The sequence below is a fragment of the Topomyia yanbarensis genome, chromosome 3 (genome assembly GCF_030247195.1).
Source record: "Topomyia yanbarensis strain Yona2022 chromosome 3, ASM3024719v1, whole genome shotgun sequence".
In the NCBI taxonomy this organism is placed as follows: domain Eukaryota; kingdom Metazoa; phylum Arthropoda; class Insecta; order Diptera; family Culicidae; genus Topomyia; species Topomyia yanbarensis.
The window spans coordinates 249522548-249545708 of NC_080672.1; the positions used below are offsets into that span (position 1 = coordinate 249522548).

A 23161-nucleotide genomic window follows, 5' to 3' on the forward strand; every position below is an offset into this window, starting at 1 on the left:
AGTTGCGCTACTGTAGTTGTCCAAGATACAACTGGCATTGTTGATAAGCACAGATTTTTCGATATCCAATCGTAGAAATCCATTACTTGCTGGGCACCAGGTCAAGCCAGGTAAGTTAAAGTCGCCCAGTATAACAATATCATCAGACGGGGCAGCGATCGAGGTGATGAAAGAAACGGAGGAAAGATGTACATCGATCAGGCTGTAATCACGAATTCGGTCAGGTGGAAAATACACGACACACAGGAAGAGATTGCGATCGGCAAGTTTCACTGATATCCACACTTGCTCGGAGCTCTCCCACCGCTCATCGTTGATCACTCGGGCTTTTATACCATGGCGAACGGCGATGAGTACACCACCACCTGATGTCTTGCGGCTGTTGAGGGCATTGCGATCACAGCGGAAGACATCAAATGTTGAACCAAACACCTGGCGAGATAGAGTACGGTTGTTGAGCCACGTCTCGGTTAAGGCGATGACGTCATAACAGCAGCCCGTGGTCGCGAGCAAATAGCTGTCCGTTGATGAATTTAAGCCACCAACATTCTAGTAGTAAATCTCGATGTTATTGGATGACGGATCAGGTTCCGCAGAGGGCGAATCAACTGCATCGCGCCCCAGAATGTAGCGATCATCATCGGCGACAGAAATAGTTGACATCTCGTCACAAGATGTTAGAGCAAAAGGCAAATTACTGGAAGCGAAGAATACATCAGCGCTTGAAGTGTTCGGATCAGATGTATACTTGCCATTTGTGGCGGGTTGGAAGACCCTTTCACCCATCCCACACACAGGACCGGGACGACTGATGATCGCTGGCTGCAATTGCTCGACTGTGGCGGGGGGGTCGAGGGCTTCCATAGTGCCAACTGCGGTGCGTCCCGGTATGCGTTGAACCCCGATGGAGCGATGCGGAGAGCAGGAACGGGACGGTAGTAGCTTACGGCGAGTGTTGGACGATGAACTAGAAGCGTGAATCGGTTTAACCGTTGTATCGTTACAATTTGTATAATACTTGCCGAGAAAGGCGGCTTGGAAGACCCCTTCTCCACCCACACATACAGGACCGGGACGACTGCTGAACGCTGGCTGCAAGGGCTCGACTGTAGCGGGGGGATCGAGGGATTCATACATACATTCCTTTTTTGTTTAAGGATTTTTATGAACGTGTCCACTGGAAAACAGACATAGAAAGAATGTTCCAGTTCCTCGATGGCGGAGTGGTTCACGCACCCAACTAGAGACTGGGAGATCGTAGGTTCGATTCCTGCTTGAGGACATATCTTTTCTCGGTGTTTCCAATAAATTTCACCGTTTCTTCATTCTCACCGTTCCGGTCATTCTTTCTCTGTCTGTTTTCCAGTGGACACGTTCATAAAAATCCTTAAGAAAAGAAAAAACAAAGACGCACGTCAGACAAGGAATGTATAAATTCCATCAACGACTGGATTTGTCGTTAGCATCTGCCGATAGGCTTTGAGGCAGACATCAACATGCCCTCTCCATAGCTTTTACCCACTGTCAAAGTCTGGCGGCTACTGAGTTAGGTAGGGACAGGGTGGCTAGATAGAATTCCTTAATATCGGTAGGGTCACTAAAAGTTTATCAGTAGTTATCGGTAGGCCGGGCTGTAGTTCCAAAAACGTAGTATTGACATAGAATTGTAAAATACTGACAACACAGATCTCAGACCAAATCCAACCCAAAAAAAGGATTGTTGAGTAGGATGTGTCCAAAATCAATAAAAATCGGTAGTTTTCGGTAGGAATAACAAAATATCGGTAGTTTTGCCTTGGTCGTCTGTGAATCAATAGGGAAGACCGAAATCGGTACGACTACCGATAAATCGGTTCTGGCCGCCCTGGGTAGGGGGCAAAAAGTGATAATAAATATCTCAAGCCTTGAGCGCAGTCCACTGGACCTAAAAATAAATAACGAGAGAGATTTGGACTGAACGATGAGAAAAAGAGGTGACGATCTGCTTATAGGAGACATTGGGGGTCGATTGGTCAATTGGGAGGAATTGGAGGCTGCAGCGGTGATCACGTATTATTGGAAATATGTGATGACATCATCACAGTTCCTCGATGGCGGAGTGGCTAAAGCACCCAACTAGAGACTGGGAGATCGCAGGTTCGATTCTTGCTTGAGGACATATCTTTTCTCGGTGTTTCCAATAAAAAGGTGAATTTTCACCGTTTCTTCATTCTCACCGTTCCGGTCATTCTTTCTCTGTCTGTTTTCCAGTGGACATGTTAATAAAAACTCAATTGATGTTTGACAACCCGGTTGTCAACGACTACTCGACAAAATGAATACTTTGACCGTAAACCGTAAACGTGCGGTATTTCGATTATTGTATCGATTTTATTGGCTATTTTCGGCAAATTTAAGACTAAGAGAAACGAAAGCAATGAAATTGATAGATGGATTGGTATTCTAGTGCGAATCAGCTATAAATTTAGAACGGAAAACTAGGACTAGACAGGCTCGTATGGCCATGATCTAAAGAAAATGTGAAGAATCCATTGCCTTCTGCTGGTAGGATTGGGACTTTCCACTCAAGTTTATCGCATGGTCGTTGATAGAACATAACTCATCATCATGTTTTACCGCCGACGCCGCGAATTATGTTGCACACGACCTTTTCAATGTCACCATGGTCGTGTGCTTCACATAACCCTTTAATTTTTGTTGTCTTTTCACTGTGCATTTTATTTATTTACTGAGTTCTAATAGAGAATTCCTCATATATTGTGAAACAAACCCTTGAAAAAATTGGGATCGATACGGTTTAATAAGTTGACGCCGAGAAACTCAAAAATTTGCTTTCCACAAAAAAAAATTTATAACTTTCACAATTTTTATCCGATTTAAACTGATAAAGGCTTATTTTTATTGGATTTTAACAGGTTTTAAGTTATATAAAATATGATTTTTAGAATTGTTTTATCTTGCCCAGAATCTTGACCAAACATTTGTATTTCTTTAAAAATGAGGAAAAATTAAGAAACAAGATCAACGAACTCATAACTAACATCAGAATCATTAGTCACATTAAAACAACATGTTTAGACGAACACAAGTACAACCATTCGCCTTTAATTAACACAATTATATTTCGCATTGATGCGCTATAACCGAAGATATATGGATGTACTATTTATTTTAATCCTTTCATGCCCAACTTTTTTTCTATTGCATGTAGGGTTTCGAAACTATTTTTCCTTGAAAACGATGGGATCAAGAAACACGAAAAGTCTTTTTTCATAAAGATAGGTGCTTTTGTCGCAGTGCTAGAAGCGGCTCTATTTTAAGCTTCCAATGCTCAATACAATTCTTCTAGAATATTTACAATAGTCCAATTGCGTGGGAAACGTAGTCAAAGACAGTATAAATTGATGATTCAGCACACGATTTTACATTGAAAATGACCACCAGTTTATTGAGTTCAGAAATGCTGTAAACTAGTGTTATTTATTTTAAATAATCTCCAGTATTCCTACTCTTCAAATAAAAGTTGAACCTCTAATTTTCTAGACATGTACATTGTTTTATTTTGCCTCGAATATAGTGACCTATCGTACCCACAGATTTTTAAAACATCTAAAAAAGTACCTTCGTTTTATTGGATTTAGCTTGAAAAATATTTAGACATGCATAAAATCATTGTTTGATAAACGTTCCCAGATGTAGGGTGATGAGCCTATTTTGGCACCATTATGGAGATGGTTGCACTATTTTTGAACAACTTAAAAAGAAGCCATATTACCTATAACCTTTTTCAGAATAAAGTATCAGTGTACTGTTTCTTAAACATCTGTATAATGCTTATTTGGCAGAATTGTCTCAATTTTCAGCATAAATGAAAATAAATGTTCTATTCTGTGCATTTATTCCCACCTGAACGTTCCAATTATCGCCTCATGGGTGTGCCGATTTCCACCTCATCGAAAAACAATCTAGTTGAAACGCAATATTTCTTTTGCGTCGATTCTAACTAGGTATCCAGATCATGGACGCCAAAGCGTGATTTGTAAAACGAATCATTCTGCTTTTTTCAGCCGATCAAAACAAACGTAAACATCACGCACACGAAAGAAACTCATCAGCTGTTGGTAGAAGAGCGCCCAGAACTGCGCATGCAGGAAATAACCATGCGAAAGTTAACAACTGGAATATAGAGTTTCACATCACACATTACTTCCTCCCGATCCAAATTGTATGTGCAGATGAAAATAAAATATCTGAAATCAACAATTAGTTGAATAGCTTGAAATAATTGATTACTTATACATGAAATTGCATTACAATATATTTTCAAGTTCATGTTTTGGGTTGGCCGCACTGGTGATTCTTTTCTGTACGATGGATGCAAAAAAGTTTGTTTTGATTGTGGTAGTGTATCGGCAAAACATGGCAAAATTATGAACGCCAGTATTTAATCTTTTCCTATTATAACACTAGGCATATCCTAGTGTTTGACGAGTGCTTTTAAGGTGAAGATATGTGGAAGCCACGTTGCTAGGCACCGACTCGCTTGTTTACATTAGGAAAAACTGAAATCTGAAGAGAAAATTTAAACGCACAAATGAGAGTTTCCGAACATTTTCCTTTGGTCATCTGCACATTGGCAGAAAATTTCAAGTTTTGTTAGTAAACGATTAAAGTTTCGTGAGTGTTTTTGCAGTGGTGTGTGAAAAAAGTGCATTTGAAAAAGTGCAATAAAAACGAGAAGAAGAGTGTTTGGAAAAGAAACCCCAAGTGAAGAGGGGTGATATTTTCGCACAAAATAGGAGCTACAGATGGTATTCCGTCAAAAACTTGGATTGACTGTATAGGAAAATATTCTAGCTTCCTTAAGTAGCAGTTTCGTGGCACACCAGCAAGGTTAGTGTGTTGAAAAACATATTTTTATATTTGCTCTTGTTAGATACATGGTTAGGCAGGGGAGAGAGGTGTGTGGCGTAGGAGCTATGTTGTGGCTCGCATGTATAATGTCCTTAAAGTGAAATAATCGTAAAAGGTTCTCCAGCTAAAATAAAGGTATGTATCAGCGCAATATTTAATATATTTGTGCCGGAATAACGAGATATGAGGCGGTAAATGCTGGCTTGAAAGTGTTTATTTTGCTAAGCGCCGTTGCGTCCTGTTTCGGTTCACTACGCGAGTGAGGCGGATCAGCAGATATTTCAATAAGGTGATTTTGTTTTAATTAAAAGTTGGATTTAGTGGACAGTTCTGAATACGTATGTGCACAAAAAATAAAGAATATAACTTGAGCTTATTTTTGCACACCTGTTTTAGCCAAATCGATATTGTCATTATCTCATATGCTTGGTTCGAAACCAAGGGGTACGAAATAGGGTCACAATAGGCTCTACTGCCATAATAGGCACATCACCCTATAACCTTTGCAACGAGTGCTTGTTTGTCAAAATCAGTGCAAAATAGCATCGCGCGAGCTCACCAAAACTGACCTAGTTGACCCCACTCTACTGGGATTGTGATACCGGTACCGAAAATCCCGGCAATACCGACCCATTATTGGTACCATAATACTGGTACTAAACAAAAGCCAGTACCGGTATTTTCGGTACCATACACAATTATTTATGAAAAATAGCGGGACCCGTTTTCAAATATCGGTTTGCAAGTGGGCTTAGTTTTTAAATATCTTCGAGATAAATCGTTCGGCTTACGCCTTTGTGGGGAAATGAGGTGGGGCCATCATAATAATAATTCTAGAAGTTAAATATTACTAACTCGCGTTGAAATTAATGTTTAAATTCCTGCACTATTTGGTCGAAATAAAATTTCAACTATCTTCTAATAAATTTCAAAGTATTCACATATAGCATAAGAGTAAAAATTTGTTTTGATTTTATTTATTAGCGACATTTTGATAGGTTCCAATTATTCATTGGGTGGCGCGTAATATGGCCTAAGTCGTGTCTGTACCAGAGTTAAAAATATTCAAATTCATTGAATGAAAATTGATCATATTCAGCCGCATTCATTTTCAATATTCAGTGACATGCATATTTTGATTTGGCTCCGATTATTACGCGAAGCGACCATGAAGCAACGAATCAAACGCGTCAAGGTAGGCCCTGGCACAATGTAGGCGATGGTGATTGTTGTTTCGTATGCTTTATCGGCATTTGAAAACATTTTCCTAGACAATTAGTGTAATGAATATATTGTACGATATTCAACTGAATGAATAAGATAGACAGTTGAATGAATATTTTTTCTATTCACCGCGAGTCGCAGCAAGTTTATTATTTTTAACTCTGTTCTGCACACCAATTTTTTGCATTTTGTTTCAGCAATATATTTTGTTGAATCTTTTCAACAAAACTGGATTTGCTAAGAGTTCAGCTTTGCAATTTTTGTTTCGCTGATTTGTAGTAAATTTAAGCAAATTTTAACAGTCTTGAACTGTTGTAATTTCAGCGAAATGTTTTTTGCTGGAAGTATTGATGATAATTCAGCAAAACTTTGCTGATATCCGGCAATCAAAATTTAGTGTGTGAATTTAATTTGCGCTTAAATCTTCATCTATAAAAGAACGAACATCGATTTAGTAGCGTACAATTTTAGAGTTGGTGAACTGCTTCGAATGGAGTGATTCGTATTTTTGGTAATCGGAAAAGTCAGTAAAACTACATAGTTTACAGGAAATTAGGAGCCTTGGTATGCAAAAATGTCGAATCCAATTTACAGCAACTCGATAATGCCAAGAGGAAATGCCACCAAAGTACACTGATTTACATTCTCGCTTCAATGTACTGCTGATAATAGGGTAACATTTACCATCCGTTGAAGTCTATGAAAGTCGCACCGCGTAGCAGTTATTCAAAGTGGCCTAGATATCGAAATAAAAAAATGTGTCGCATTCGCAAAATACCTTCTGCTGCAATGAGACATCAGTGAGCATTCAATTTCACTTTGAAGCGTTTCTCGAATCTTTTGAAAAAAATATTGGAGTACTGGTACTTTACCGGTACTACCGGTACTGGGGGCTTCGGTAGCACAGTACCGGCTCTCGCCAAAATGAGTCAGTACTACAAACTCTAAACTCTGCTCTAATAATGGGTCAAATCAAAGAAATTTCGAATCGATTGGTTCAACGGTATTCGAAATTTGTTGCTCACGGTGAGGTCAGTTTTCGAAAAAACCGATACATATCGAAATAAAGTTTGAAGTATGCACGCATGCACTTTAGAGTTAACGTGATATCAGAAGCTGCAATTTCAGTTCTTAGTTCTCAGGCGCGTTGAAAATTTCAGAAACACTATTGATGGTATGCACTTCCCATGTATTCAATAGTTTTTTTTTCGATTGTTTTCGACCAGCTCAACAGATATAGTCCCTTTAGGAAAATTCAGTTTTTGCTTCATAATGCATACACACCAAAAAATAATGAAATTTAACCGACATTTAAATCAATACGAATGTCAACATACAAAGCTTGAATCAAAAATTTGATTGAAAATTAAGTTAAATTAGATACACTCAATGGGAGCATCAAAAAGCATATGATTTTACACTTTCGTTCGAGTAATATTACATGTCATTTATTTTACAGCAATATTGGAGTAAAAATCCTTTAAAGTGTATTGATATCCCGTTTAATGAAACTGTAATGTTCAATCAACGTGTAAAATTATAATAAAATTCGTTGAAAAAGCACGACAAGTAGTGCGCATTTGTGGTGGAACTTAATTTTACATTTATATTCATGCTCCAAATATGTGCAGGAAAATAAATTGAAAATTACAAAATTATAGATATTTTAATAACCAAGCATTCGTTTATACGTCTGTTTTATACGCCGTTTTTTTACTTTTACATTCCTGAATATGTTTAATTTCTTTAGGTGAAATAAGGAAAAATCGATTGAATATCTTTTATTCCTACAGTTAATTTGCAATCAACAACCACTTTGAACGCAATTCAGCCGCCTAGGTTTCATAATGCTAACTAGGTGAAAATAGTTCCGATTCTGAGCACTAGATGGCTGAAAATGAGAATTGGGCTAACATCGCTAACAGGGGTTAACCGATAATAATGAACCACATTTTCATTATTATAGCACACCGAAAGCTGTTGGCATCCGCAGTGAGGTTCATCAAAGGAACGAAATAATACATTACAATGTAATCTTTTACATGAAATGAAGAACATAGCATCGAACATGGAAGCGCTTTATTGCATGGTTTCCTATGCAGTCGCCCAACATGCGCCTCAACAGTTTGAATGTGTGTGCGCTTTACTGCGGTGCGGTACTGTTCGGTTGCTGCTAGATTTTGCATGAGTTTTGCCTTTCTTTTGCTTTCTATCGACTGTCACTTCAAGTTCTTAGTTGACTAAATGGTTGCTAATTCAACTATTCTATCCAGTGGTTCGAGCAAAGGTTTTACACATCAAATGTAAAAATGTAAAAATATTCGCCGGCCTGAACCTTTACTTTACTTCACGGGAGAGCGATACTGCTTGTCGGTCGGATGCACCCGCATCTCGTGTGCTTCTTATTTCGTGAGAGTGTTCTTGTTCTTCTTATCGTTGGCTTCCGTCTAGTGCAGTGTTCTTGGTACGCGAGTGTCTGTGCGGGTGTGAAGAGTTGTTTGGTGCTGGAAAATGGGATTATTTCCGGACCCTCCGTTAACACCGAAATTCACTAGGAAACTTTTTCGCAGTTCTTCGGCTCGGAAGGCGAACAAGACCGACGCTGCCACTGATGGTGATAAGAAAAATGTGGCTAGCGCTTCTTCGTCTACTTTAGCCGCGCCTCAGCAGCTGTCGACGTCGTGGGAGTTTATAAGGTAAGTCCAGGGAGAGAAGAGGAAAATAGAACCGGAAAGTGGTTACGCTCGTGACCAGAATACCAAAATATTTTCAATAGTGTCCGTCTTAATTGTAAGTATTGCTCGAATATATACAAACAGTAAGTCTGTTTAACCTTATGTGTGAACAATTTCGGCACTATATTTATATTATATTAACTGCCTAATTCATATTCACTTGTCATGATTGCAGTTGGGCCATCAAATGAAGAATAAAATTCGTCATTTGTAATGTAAATCGAAAGAGTTGAAATTTCTGAATGTACAATATTTCTGCCTAGCCCTCAAATCTGCAACACGTTCCGATATTCTACGAAAACACTGTTAGTCTTACTTAGCAATCATTTTAACTTATTTAGCAATTAAGTTAACCCAGTAAAAGGAAAGAGGTCAAGGTAGTGGGACCCCATTATTTCAATTTTATAAAATTTTATTTCTGACTTTCATTACAAAAAAGCAAGCCAAGCTAGTTCTCAACTCACAATTCTTAAGAAAACATTATTCTTTGTTCAATAGACAAATCATATGGCAAAAGCGTAGTGTCGATTGGCCGCTGTGAACTTGCAATTTCAAGGTTTTGAACTTTTTATGAGGCTACGTAGGGTATCTCGTCTATGCTGACAAATCGCAAACAACTGACGCGTTAGAGGCCAGCATTAAGTAACGAAATTTGTCATTGATTTTGTAGAAATGATTACAAATTCAGTCGACCGAATGAAATTTGTAACACGTTATTACAGTGCACATTTGTCTGAAAATATTTTAAAACATTTTGTCTGCGTCAAGACGTCACTTTAACGAATAATAACTTTAATAACAAAGATGGATTGACTAGCAGTCTTCGACAAAGTTGTAAACAATTAAGCTATAAAATCTCCATGTAAATTGTCGAAAACCCCCATACAGACTTCAGGCACATTGGTCCGGTAGCTAGACTTCCCCGATTTACTTCAAATTTGGTGCAAGTATTCCTGGTGGGACTAGGAATCGACTCAGGGGTGGGCCGATTGAGTTTTTAAAAATTCATTATTTTCCTGGGCACTCTACTGAGCACTCTACTCTGAAAGAGGCTCTTCAGGATCTGGTATGGTTAATCTGTTAAGCACTGCGGCCATAGCTTCCCAGCTGGCGCTGCTGAACGGATTCTCCACATCTATCGTAACTATAGCGCAGTATCGATCTCATCTTAGTTTATGTTTAGATGCCTTCTCAGTACTTACGAGCATTGTCCGAACTATCGCCAATATCGATACTTCTTTGGGAAATCCTAACTGCATCTTGGACAGTCCGCGCACCCCTCGTGCATTTCGTCAGTCTGTTAAAGATGATTGATTCTAGCAGTGCGTACCTGGCTTTGGCAGTAACACCAGCTTCTGTACCTTCTACATTTCGGGAAACTGCCTTCAGCCAGACACCTCTGCAGCACCACCCTGAACATTTCTGAATATGCTACGAACGCAGCTTTCAGTGCTTCGTTTGGTATTGCATCCGGACCGCGGGTTTTCTTTGATTTTGGTCGCATCGACGCTTCGTTGAGCTCGTTATTAGTCACTTATCATTCGTTTGTGTATGCTCCTTCTTCTTAGCCGTACGGTGTTGGTGACCAGGTAGTTGGATCGTGCTTCGGGAAGAGACTGTCACACAGAAAGTTCTGATGCTCAAGAATTACCAGCGGATTTAACCTGCATCCGCACACCTCCGTCTGCACATCAGTTTTCTGCTGTCAACAGACGTGGTCCGAATCGTGAAAACAGTTACCGTCCAATCTCGCTTTATTATCAGAACACGCGTGGAATCCGAACTAAGACAAATAAGTTACTATTAAATATTTCTCAGTGCGATTATGACGTTAGTGCCTTTACTGAAACTTGGCTGAATAACGACGTTTCAAACGCTGAGCTAGCTCTGATTTATACTATTTACAATATAGATAGCCCGGAGTTGCTGAGCCAGCTCCGATTCAACGTACCACCTAGACCCACCAGACGAACTGATTTCTTTCGGTTACCGATGTATCGTACTCTTTTTTCTCAAAACAATCCGTTCAATGTATGCTGTCGTAATTTTAATGATGTAGCTGACTAATATGATTTTAACATTACTAAGACTACCTTTAAACATGGAATTATTATTAATTAAGGAGCTGTCTGTACGAGAAAATCGAAGACCAGTATAAATAAATAAATAAACTTGATCTCCCGTTTTAAAGCGGCCCTAGCTTCCCGAAACGTCGCCTTGCGCCCCTCTCACTCTCCGATCTTGCTCTCTAATCCCGCTTTTTTACAATGGAGAAGACCTTTACGTCCTAGCCCAGTACACGTGCTATTGGTAGGTGTCCAAGCTACCACACGGGGTGTACTGGGGGCGTGTCGGGCTCGAATGGTGACGCTGCCATTAATACCGACTAAACTCCATTGGGCTCCGCCATCGTTCCTCCCAGGAACTACCTTTCGGTATTACTTCTGGGGGAATGTCTGAGCCCGCCTTGTAACTCTGAGACATGCAGCGTATAGCCTACCGAGCGACTCATTTACCCAGTAAGCTAGACGCCGCCTACTGCGTGACTACAGTTTTCGCGGCATTGTAACGTCACAAGCCTTTACAATCCTTCTTGTTAGATCAGCCGCATCAACGTTCTTAATCCCGCTGCCGGTCGAAATGCCTCAAGGAAGAGGTCTTTGTAGAAGGCTTTCGTCTTCCACATTAGCTTGCCGGTCGTCGTTCTTTGTGCAGTAACAGGGTTCCGTTGGCCAATACAGAATCGCCTGAGATGCTCGCTATGGGGATGCTTCTCGTACACTCTCCTGTCCATGTTCGCCGTTAGTGAAGGACTACAGAATGTGGCGGAGTTTTGTTACGATACCAGGAGGATACTCATTGTAGTCCTCGGCGGTAGACCTAACCTCCACAGGTGCTAGCCTCCACATGTGCTGGCCTCCACAGGTGCTAGGTTTCCAGGCCTATCGTCAATTTTCACTACAAATAAATATTCAAATTGAATTATTAGGCACATTTTTGTTGAACATATTCATATTTTCACAATTTAATTAAATTATTTAGGGGGGATGGGCTACAACGCCACTGATTCATACGAATTATTCATATCTTGGAACTTCAAATGGGGATATCTCAAGAACTACATGAATTAGTTTAGAGTTCTTTTGGAAAGTAAAATGATTGTGTTAAACTGTTGATTAATTGCCTTAAAACAGCATATTCCTGGAAAATTTGTAATTTTTACTGGTATTGGCAACCATATCTGCTATCAGGTGACCCAAAATTAGTTGATCAGTCATGTAATTGAAACATTAACTATATACTGGGCTAATCGAGAACTGACCTACAATTGTTTTTGAGGTTTAGTATCATACAGTTAAACTTTTTCTGGAGAGGATGCAAATGGAATGAAAATTGCGGAAGAGTTTGCTATTTATGAATAACTGTGACTATGTACTGGGTTCCACATTATTTTTATTGAACATTTGAACACCAGAGTAAAAAATAATTGAAGCTCTTTTTTGACAACTTAAAATGACTCCGATGCGACGCGTGGTGAATCGAAAAAATGTTCATTCAAAAATTCATGTTATTCGGTCAATTCAATATCGTACAATAATATTGATTTCACAAATTATCTAGGTAGGTATCTAAATGTTTTCAAATGTTTATAAAGCATTTTAAATTGTAAGTATCATCGCTTATATTGTGCCAGGGCCTACTTGGATGCGTTTGATTCCTTGCTGAACGATCGCTTCGTGCAATAAACGGAGACACATGAACACCTGCATTGAATGAATGCCCACTAAATATTGAAAATGAATATGATCAATTTTCAACTCCAATCATCACTGTTTTTTACCGGTTGATAAAAATTATTCAGTAAAATATTGACTTCATCTACAGTTAATATTAAACGAAAGCAATGACCATCGTCAAAACTACAGCTACATTTTATAGACAAGTTGATATGACGGCATTGGCAGAAAAACTTGACATGAAGCATATTGCGGATTATTCTTACTCTTGCAAAAGTTTTGCATTTCAAACTGGACTGCGTGAATGTGAAATTTTACTGATAAAGTGCACATTTTCTAGACTCTGTAAAGCTTGTAAAAAGTGGATAAGTTCCTCAATCCAAACATCCATAAATGTCCAAATAGGTAAGAAATTGACATAGTTATGAACATTTCAATTTTGTGAATACCCATACACCCAGTCGGCTACATTTGTTGGACACAACGACTAAAGGCTAGTTTACTGTTCGGAAAACGTGTCACGGGATTTGGTCCCTGTGTATATTAAATGAAGATCGTGATTTCAAATCCTGTGGCGGGAAATGAGTCTACGCAAAAATGACTGAAACTTTTATGAAGTGTAAACCCAACCGCGGGAAACATCACGGGATTTTGAAACCCTCTTGTTTCCGACAGGGAAAATGATATTTTAAAGGGTTGCAATTCGCTGCAAGTTTGATACTGTTTGTGTTCTTAAGAAGCAGCAGAGTTTTTGGTTTGAGAGTTTGGAGAGATCTCGGCGGAAAATTTTTCCTGAGCAAATTCAGACACAAATCCCGTGCAAAATCTATTGACCTATTTCCCGAACTGTAAATTAGCGTTAAGGGGGTGGTAAGGGTTTCAGCGTGGATAAAAACATTTTTTGCGAATTTTGTTAAAACTTTGCGTGAAGCGAATTGATCAAAACTTTCGCATATTACAGTGTATTATTTCAATAACATTCTGTAATTTTTCTTTGCAAAAATATCGACAAACGGCTCGGTGACGAAACTTTTTTTAGAACGTCTCTGAAAAAAACATGATTTGCGGTGTTACGTGCCGTTCAAAAACTACTTTTTACTCATTTTAAATAAAAAAAATATTTTTCACGAAAAATTCCACCTTTTTACAAGTAAAAACCCTCTTAATTGAAAAATTATCTCAAAAACTTAAAGTAGGGGTGAGGTATTTTACATAGAATGTGTATGCAAAGTTTGAAAGAAATCGGTTAAGTAGTTTTTGAATGCCAAATAACACCGCAAATCATGTTTTTCCAGAGACGGCTTCGTCACCGAGCCGTTTGTCGAAATTTTTGCATAGAAAAATTACAGAATGTTACTGAAATGATACACTATAATGTACGAAAGTTTTGATCAATTCTCTTCACGCAAATTTAAAAAAAATCGAAGAAAAAAAAAATTTCCACGCTGAAACCCTTTACCCCCCCCCCTTAAGGGAGTAAATAATTGTAAACACTAAAGGATTGCAACAACCTGGTTGGCTGGACATATGTCAATAAACCGAATTGGATCGGTTTGATTCCTAACACGACATCATAAGCAATAAAGCTGTTGTGCAGCACGCTCCAGTACCATAACAATCATTTAATGTGTCACAATAAAAGGAAGAATAGTAGAGTACGGAAATTGAAACGTGCGCGTTTATTTTGGGAAAACAAATATGCAACAATAACGTTGTCTTGCCAGTCGATGGAAAATGAATGTAGCGTACAGAAAACGCCATATAAATCAAAATTTGGGAGCTTCGAAAAGCACTTAATTTAAAAAGCAATATTTACGGAAAAGAATTGTTTGTGTCCTAGAATCAAGCTCGTGCCTGCATACATGTTATCGAGTTTGCATTATTATCAAACAGTTCATAATATGAACCAACAAGAAGGGCGGAACACGGTACGTCTCCACGCTTTCGGGTGCAGTTTGTTACGGGTTTCGCGATAAAATTTCCAACCGCTAGTAGTGTTTGTTTAATTCGCAATCATTTATCTTTATTCGTCTGCCCCAATGACCAAGTTTATATCTAGTGGAGCCATTTAGTCTGTGGGAAACCTAGTACGATTTATCACTGGTGTAAACACGAAGGAGCCACCAATAAAGCTTGTCGAATTTCCGCATGGGACAAGAAAGAAAATCACGATGGCACGTACGATTGCTGAACTATGAGAATTTGGAAAACAACAGTGCTGCTGTTAAAAATTGGTGCCATCATGTCGCACCAGTCTAGGTTATACGCGCAGCCATTTTCAGTTGACTAAAAGGGTAAATAAGGATAAAGCTATATCATGGCAAGTGATTCTGTTACACATTTCAGATCAGAGCAAGTATTTAATTGTTCAGAAAACTCCGTGTACCACGAGAGAAGTTTGTGGAGGGGGTTTTGTAATCACGTAAATCGCTAAAAAATAATAAAAAAAAGTTCTAATTGTGCCAATTGGATTTAGAGGGTGCATAGACTGAACTAAAAAAAATGTATTAAAAAATCTCATTTTGTAATGTTAGTAACGCACTTACGGCCAACAAGGTAGAAAAATCGAGTGTTTTATTAAAAACCGGCTTCATCCAGTAAGATGAAACATTTCTTACATATAGCACTCTTGGGTTATTTATTAGTTTGCAGAACTCATGCATAGTAGGTACCCAACTTTAGTTGGGATGTACGTAATTTACGAATACATCCTTGAAGAAACTGATTTAACTACATAAAATCAATAAAACAAATGAAATTAAAAACTTCATGGAGCAAAAAATATATCCAATTCAAATTTCGTTCTATCAGAATAAATAAATCAAATTCGTTCCGCTCACTTAGTTGACATTTAGACAATAATAAAAAACGTTAGAAAATTAATAGAAGAAATTAAGTTTAATGCAATTAACATATTGGATGAAATGAATGACTGAAAAAAATAGTTTATTGAACTAAAGAAACTAAATAAAATGTAATACCTGAAAAAATAATAAAATTCACGAAATGAAAATTGTAAAATAAAATATGTTGAATGAATGATAATGAATAATAAATAAAATGCATGAAATGAATAAAAGGAATACTAAATGAACTAAATGACAAAAATTCCATTATTTGAAGAATGGCAAATTAATACGCAATGTACTTACTTTCTAGTGTTTCCATTCTTTTCTGTAGTTACCTTTTAGTTGTTCTCCTTTTCTTGACATCGTCGTTTAGGATTATCTGGTGTTTCTCCGTTGTTGATGGACCTTAATTAGTTATCAGGAACTGAAACGTCAAAAAAAACATCGGTCACAGATTCCTGAAGAAAAAAAATTGTGTCAAACGGCCAACGCACTATGGGAAGAATTAATAGAAACAAAACAGGTGACTAAACTACCTTGTCTCATATTTGATTAGACAATTATGAACGACACTAATAAAGGGATTTCCAAACATTGATAAACAGAAACAGACTTTGTACTGAATAGAATTTACAGGCTCAGGATTTTACGCGTAATTGGAAATAGTAAATAAGATAAGGTCAAAGGTGTTTTCAAGCACCTTAACCAGAAGTGACGGAGAGAGAAAATGCAATTCGTGAATGAGACAGGCAGATATTTCAAAGTATTCCATTTGCATTGAAGTAAATAGAAGGGAGTGTGAAGTGGCGATTATTTTATTGTCGATAGCGCAAATACCGTGCATTCAGTCGATTACAGTGCAGTATTTTTTCAGTACTCCTTATATCTTGCGAATTATTTCGTTCGGAATTCTCGTTCCGGAAATATGGATTAATGAGTCCTATACAAACCAGTACAAGGAAAAAGAAATGGTTTAAACTATAAGAGTAAGTACATATATAAATTCTTGGAAAAGCAAGTGGCCCCTGAAAGTGGCCCTCGACACTAAAAACAGTTTTTGAGGCACGATCATTCTAAAAATTACAATTTGTTTGCAAATAAACATGTTTTGAATCCCATTGGTCATGAAAAAGGTTCCTTTAGATTTTAAGTACAACTCAGTGTCATTTGTTGCTACACAGTAATGTGCAGAGTAATAAAGTATTCAGGTGAACTATTTGTACAATGCGTAAACTCTGATTGTAACCCTCGCTAATTTAATTGTAGAATACGGAACACCCAAAAGAAACATTTTTAATTATCTGCTTCCTCTCTATAAATAGTTACTGTCACTGAAACTTTAATTGAAGCGTTCTCAGCATAGGGCAAATAAGGTCAACTGAAACCTTCTCTATAAGTTAGAAGAAACATTATTCTCGTATCCTCCATCGAGAGGGAATTGTTTTTTGTATATTTTTGGGCTTTGGTCCGTTATTTTTTTACTGGTTTTAGCAATGGATATGCATTTTCAATATTATCACAAAACAGAAATTCTTAGTTTTCAACCGACATATTTGATCGTACATTGCATTCGAATTTTAATAGAGTTCCGAAGAGTTAAAAAAACGGATGTGGAATATCGCTTTTCAAAAATTTTATCTTCAGGCGTCCATATTATACAGATAAATCAAATATTTTTCTGAAAAACTCAAAGATTTCCCAATTTGAACATTACAGAGGAATCTCACTTTTGAACTGTTTTGCTAAAGTCCTTGAAAAATTTGTTTACAATCACATCATCGACGAATGTCAGCATGGATTTGTGAAGTAACGTTCTACAACTTCAAATTTGATGATGTACAATAGCGTCTTGGTCCCCTCTGTTGAGAAGCGTCAACAAGCCGATGCAATATATTTTGATTTCTCGAAAGCATTCGATAAAGTACCTCACAACATTGCTCTTCTGAAACTGCAAAGACTAGGATTTCCTGCGTAGTTAACTGGATGGTTGCAATTATATCTGTCCAGTCGGAGTGTTTTCGTTGAAATTGGCTCAACACGTTCTAGCTTGCTCGACATGTCAACCGGAGTCCCTCAAGGAAGTCACCAAGGGCCGCTAATTTTTATTTTATTTATAAACGACATTTGTGCTCGTATCAAATCTGGCAAACTATTCTTCGCCGACGATTTGAAGATTTTTCGTTCCATTGCTTCTGGACTTGACTCTGCTGCACTTCAAGATGTACTTAATATTGAATAATGGTGCCTGTTGAATGGTATGTAGATAAACTTTGACAAATGTAAAATGACAAGTTTCAGGCGATCATCCACTCTATCTCATTATGAGTACTTGCTACAAGGGCACGTCATCGAAAGAGTGGATTCCATTCGTGACTTGGGAGTGCTTTTTGATAGAAAGCTTAGCTTCTCAGATCACATCACCGCAACGACGGCGAAGGCAACACTTGGTTTCCTGAAGCGAAATATCGCTGGTTTTGACGATTTCTACGCATGAAAATCGCTATACTGCGGATTGGTGCGAAGCATTTTGGAGTATGCTGTGCAAGTGTGGGCTCCACATCCCAACGTCCAAATAAACCGATTAGAACGTATACAAAGATGTTTCGTGCGATATGCTCTAAGAAATTAGCCGTGGAAGGCATCTACTACCTTACAACGATAGATGCATGTTGCTTGAGTTACCGAAGTTAGAGTTCCGCCGCACGCTCCTATTTTATGGAATGATTTTTGTTTGGATGAAAGCAGAGGTATTTTCGAGATGCTCACCACTTTTGTGCGATATGAGCGTACGGGGCTATTCGGACCCCCTATTCCGTCAACCACTGTTGAGCGGCTTGCGGCTGCGCACACCATTGCACACGCCACAACAAAGAAAATATATAAAATACATGGTCCGCCAATCGACAGCTGTGGCATACCCGATTAAGTTTTTGTAAAGCAATTTATTTTATTTTTTTGCTTCTTAAGGAGTGTCTCTTGTAACCCATTCATAGGTAATCATAATTCCATTGTAAAAAAATAAAGAAAAATGGCGGACTGAATTGCTCCGTAGGGAGGTCCGAATTACCTCTACATTATTAAAGGATGGAAAACGTAAAGGTTTACAAATCGTCGCTTAGCGCTGCCATTGAGTGGTGCAAATGAACCTTTTATGGCACCAAAATGTAGCTGAGGTTTCAAACTAACAATTAGGACTTTGACCGGTAACTTTTTCACATCTATCCACCTAAAAGGGCGATTTGCTTAAGTAGGTCCGAATATCCCCGGGTTCCCCTATATATAAACGCATAGTCTAGAATTTATTTAGTTTGGAAATGATTTAGTTTTCGATTGTTAGTCACTTGCAGAGATGCTAGGTAATATTTTGTGAAAATTATCTCTGAAGGTAATATTTTGGGAAATAAATGTGGAAATCTGTGCATCAAAACAGAAAACTGTGGAAATCTGTACAGTTTTAGAGATCTGTGCAGCATATTTAATCTTTGTGAAACAAAGAATAATATGTGAATCTGGCATCCCTGGTCACTTGCCTAAGGGTGTGCATCGTTTTGAAAGGATATCTTTTCATCATCAGGAGAAATCAGGGTTCGAATATTGATTGGTTATAGTTTTCTCATAAACATTCTCAAAATTTTCTCAAGACTACTAATATACTACTACTAATTTTTGCCAAAAAGGGTTTGATTCTTTTTGAGGCAAGCTAAAATTGTGACTTCAAGAAGTATCGTTCCTAAGACCCAATGAAATTAAAAGTTTCTTTTTTGCAGTTTTATCAATGAGAGAATCGAAAGCTAGAAAAACCAGTTCATTGAAACAAGAGAACTGTAACTAGCCGGGCCTTTGAGATCTCTTGCCTTTTTGAGGGTTAATATTAAATTTGTTTTCGCGAGTGGCTCTTGTCTACACAAAAAATATTAAAACGGTCATAGAACAATAGCAGACAAAATTTAGCTTTGTCTTCGTAAACCTTTTCAATTTTGCCGCCCATACCAATTTAGACTGGACATTAACAAATATTTCACATTAGTAGAAAAACGTATGACACAACATAGAAATGGATGGAGAATTAGCAAGATAGATGTGAGTCGTAACATTTGCCACAAACCCAAAGAGAGTGAGAAGGGGGACAAATCTTTCTACAAAATTATCTAACGCTATATGCGGCGTTGGTAATCGAACCCAGGTGAACTGCGTACAAGGTAATCGATTTACCAATTACGCCATTTCCGCCCCAGGAATGGTAAATGATGGTTTGCGCCGTGACATTATTTTTTCGATATTTTTTTTTTGCTGTATGATCTGCAGAATGTATGTAGGCATGTGTAATCAATGCAATACAAACATGAATTGGTAATCAATATCCTTTCAAGAATATTTTGTTCATCAAGTTCCCAGGGGAATTATACACAATGCGTGGAATTTGCATGTTTTTCATTTTAATTTTAATAAATTCAGTATGGAAGAAGAACACATAAGAACTGATTTTCTATGCTGGTTCTTGTCACTATTTGTTGTACAGTACTGGTGGAAGGTAAATGAAAATAGGCAACTGCTGTTTTAATTTCTAAATTGACTGTTCCCAGCGTATATTTAGTGAATAACAAGCAGGAGGAAAATACCAAAGTTGACCGTTATTTAGGAACCTCCATCGTACTAACTAGGAAATGTAAAACGAATCAAACTGTCACTCTGATTGAAAGTTGAGCTTCAGTCTCTAGTTTTTCTACAAGCGTAGGTTTCCTCGAACTCGACCGTCATCACTGCCACAGCTCCATAGCCAGCAGAAATCTGTTCACAGCAACGTATGCGAAATTTAATAGTTTCATCGCTATCGTGGGTATTGGTTCGATACAACAAACTCAGACCGGATTGTGTCGTGTATGAAAACAATCAGCTGAAATTCAATACCGTCATCGGTTTGGTTTTTAATGATTTATATGGGCTTCCACGTATGCTGCAAAATTGGGAGACTGATGTAAAGTTTCATAATATATTCGAGTGAACACAGAAATCGTTAATTCTGATCTAGTTTAAACATAATATATTTCTTCGGTATGTTTAATCTAGAGATCATTAGGATATGTAAAAAATCCTGAAACTGTTTCCGAATCAACAAGAACGACAGTAAATATGTATGGGACTATTGTAAAGTGGTGCATTGATAGACGAGCTCATGTGACAACGCATTAAATAAAACACACAAATCAATCGTGACAAGCAGGGCAGGAAATATTCGAACCGAACCTATGTTCGAATACTTTCAAAGCGCGAAGCTTTGCGTTACTGGTTCGTATTCACAAGCTTCGCATCACAATCGCTTACCATCGTAATTGCGGACATTTGGGCGATACTTTTGCATGCTCTTCGGCGAGGACAAAGGAAGCTTCTTGTTCATTTCATTGATGTTCGGAAAGATATGTAAAAGCTTTTGCGTAGTTTTCGACGAACACGAGCTAAGCTCTTGGTTCGTGTGATCGATATTTTTGAAACAGTTACACGGAGCTTCGAAGCGATGTTCGCGAACACAAAAGAAAGATTACCTCGAAGTATTTCAGAATCGCGAACACCGAAGGATTATATCAATTTAGCATCGCGAGGGCCATCGCTAACATGTTCGCCGGACGATATTAGTTTTCTTTATTCAAATACCTACCTACTAGTTATGCAAAAAAAGTATATTCTAGACAGAGGCCTTGTATTAAGGGTGGAATACACAGAAAAAAATATTTTGTAATTTTAAGTTTATTGTCATGCACATATTTGGAGCATGAATATAAATGTAAAATTAAGTTCCACTAAAAATCCACCCGACTTGTCGTGCTTTATTCAACGAATTTTATTATAATTCTACACGTGGATTGAAAATTACAGTTTCTTCAAACGGAAAACCAATGCACTTCAATGTATTTTTCACACGCTTATTGCTGTAAAATGAATGACATGTAATATTACACGAATGAAAGTGTAACATTGAATGCTTTCAGATGCTCCAATTGAGTGCATTGATTTTTACGTAATTTTCAATCATAGTTTTGATTCAATCTTTGTATGTTTACATTCGTATTGATTTACATGTCGTTTAAATTTCATTATTTTTTTGTGTGTAGGTGAAAAATAATTGTGACAATGTGTAACTTATGGATGCTGGGGTTAACTGAAAAGTGACGTAACAAGTTTATTTAAGATACCCTACTGATATATTACCATTAGGGATAAAATCAAGATTTCGTGACAGGGCGGGGATAAATTTTCAAATGAAATAAATTAGGGCTAGAAAATGAAGTTAAACACAATGTATACAACGTATTGAGTGGCTCGCTTATCTTAGTCATGTTCCTATGTCAGTTTCTTGAGGATCCAGTTATGTCAGTTTCTTGAGGATAAAGATATCGATATCCATTCAAAGGAAAAAATCGATTATCAGTTAAATAAATAACGTCATGATGTGTATGATGAATCCTAGAAATAAATAGGGAATGTCAATAAACTCGACCATTCCCGATTCATATATGGCGGTTCTGGTCGTTTTGTAAATCTTGTTTTCGACTAACAGTAAAACCATTTTGATTCAGAAGTATGTTTTAGAAGGGCGCATGTTTTTTCGTGCACTTATTTAAAAAAACGCTTTGAATCCATCTACCAGTGTGATGAGACATTTTTATAACTGTTTTCGAATATTATATCGGTTGAGAACTTTTAGAACGTGATATTTCGAGAAATTTTGAAAGTGAAATTAAATCAGTTGTAAAGTTATAGAAAATAGCCTTTTAAAATGAACGGACAATCGAATTATTACTAATACTTTATGAATACATTATCTAAGTTCTTCATTCAATGCAATATGTATGCAAAAAGTTAAAAACTGGATTTCCCTTGAGAACTGGGCCAAAAAATCGAAAAAAATGTGTTGGAGATCCGAGAACTAGAACAGAAATTGTAACCCTTGGACCTCTGAAGTGCATGCGTACAAAATGCTATAGTCTAATGTTTGTTTTCATTCATTTCATTTAATAATTTTCAGTTGAGCAATTCTGTCGTAAACTGCATTGTGGAGCGAGGGTCATAACTTCCTAAATTTAAGTGTTCCTATTAATTTAGTACACTCTCTTTAACATAAACTACTCTAACGAATGAACGAATGGGAGTAGGTTCGATAAATTTTGAAAGAAGCCGTTAAATCAACCACTTAAGGGATTACACCACCGCAAAATTAAAAAAAAAATCGAAATTGATCTTGATTGATTTTATTATTCCATATCAACATTTGAATAGGGCTAATAAGATTTGTGAACAAACTTTTGTTTTGCTGATTTCTCTTAATTTGTTATCATTTCAACACAGAAAACATTTGAAATCGATTCTACCAAGGACAAAGATGTTGATTCATGTGTATTTTTCATAAAATTCAACTCTGTAGCGGAAAAATGAGCGAAATAAGTTTGTTTACAAAAGTCTCATTAGCCCGTTTGAAGAATTACTATTGTATTGATCTTAAATATGGGTCTTCAAAATAATATATCAAAATATGGAATGCGACAAAAAGCGAATAATAATGGAAAGACAGTATTCGAAAAAGTTCGAGTTTAGAACGACTTTCATTCTACTTGGAGTTATTTATTTCGCTTCTCATTTTCCGAGATTTCCCTTACATAAAGCATTTCGGCTATAACTGATTCAAAAAAAAAAAAAAAATACGGGGGGC

At 37.4% G+C, this 23161-nt stretch overlaps 1 protein-coding gene across 1 annotated transcript in view; it reads left to right on the forward strand.

Annotated features, from left to right (window-relative positions):
- The first annotated feature begins 8273 nt into the window (after positions 1-8273).
- The window catches only part of LOC131686689 (uncharacterized), a 209890-nt gene continuing 195002 nt past the window's right edge, over positions 8274-23161 (forward strand). Inside the window, exon 1 of the mRNA XM_058970572.1 lies at positions 8274-8834. Coding sequence (XP_058826555.1) covers positions 8650-8834 — 185 coding nt within the window. The 5' untranslated portion in view covers positions 8274-8649. The remainder of the gene's footprint in view (positions 8835-23161) is intronic.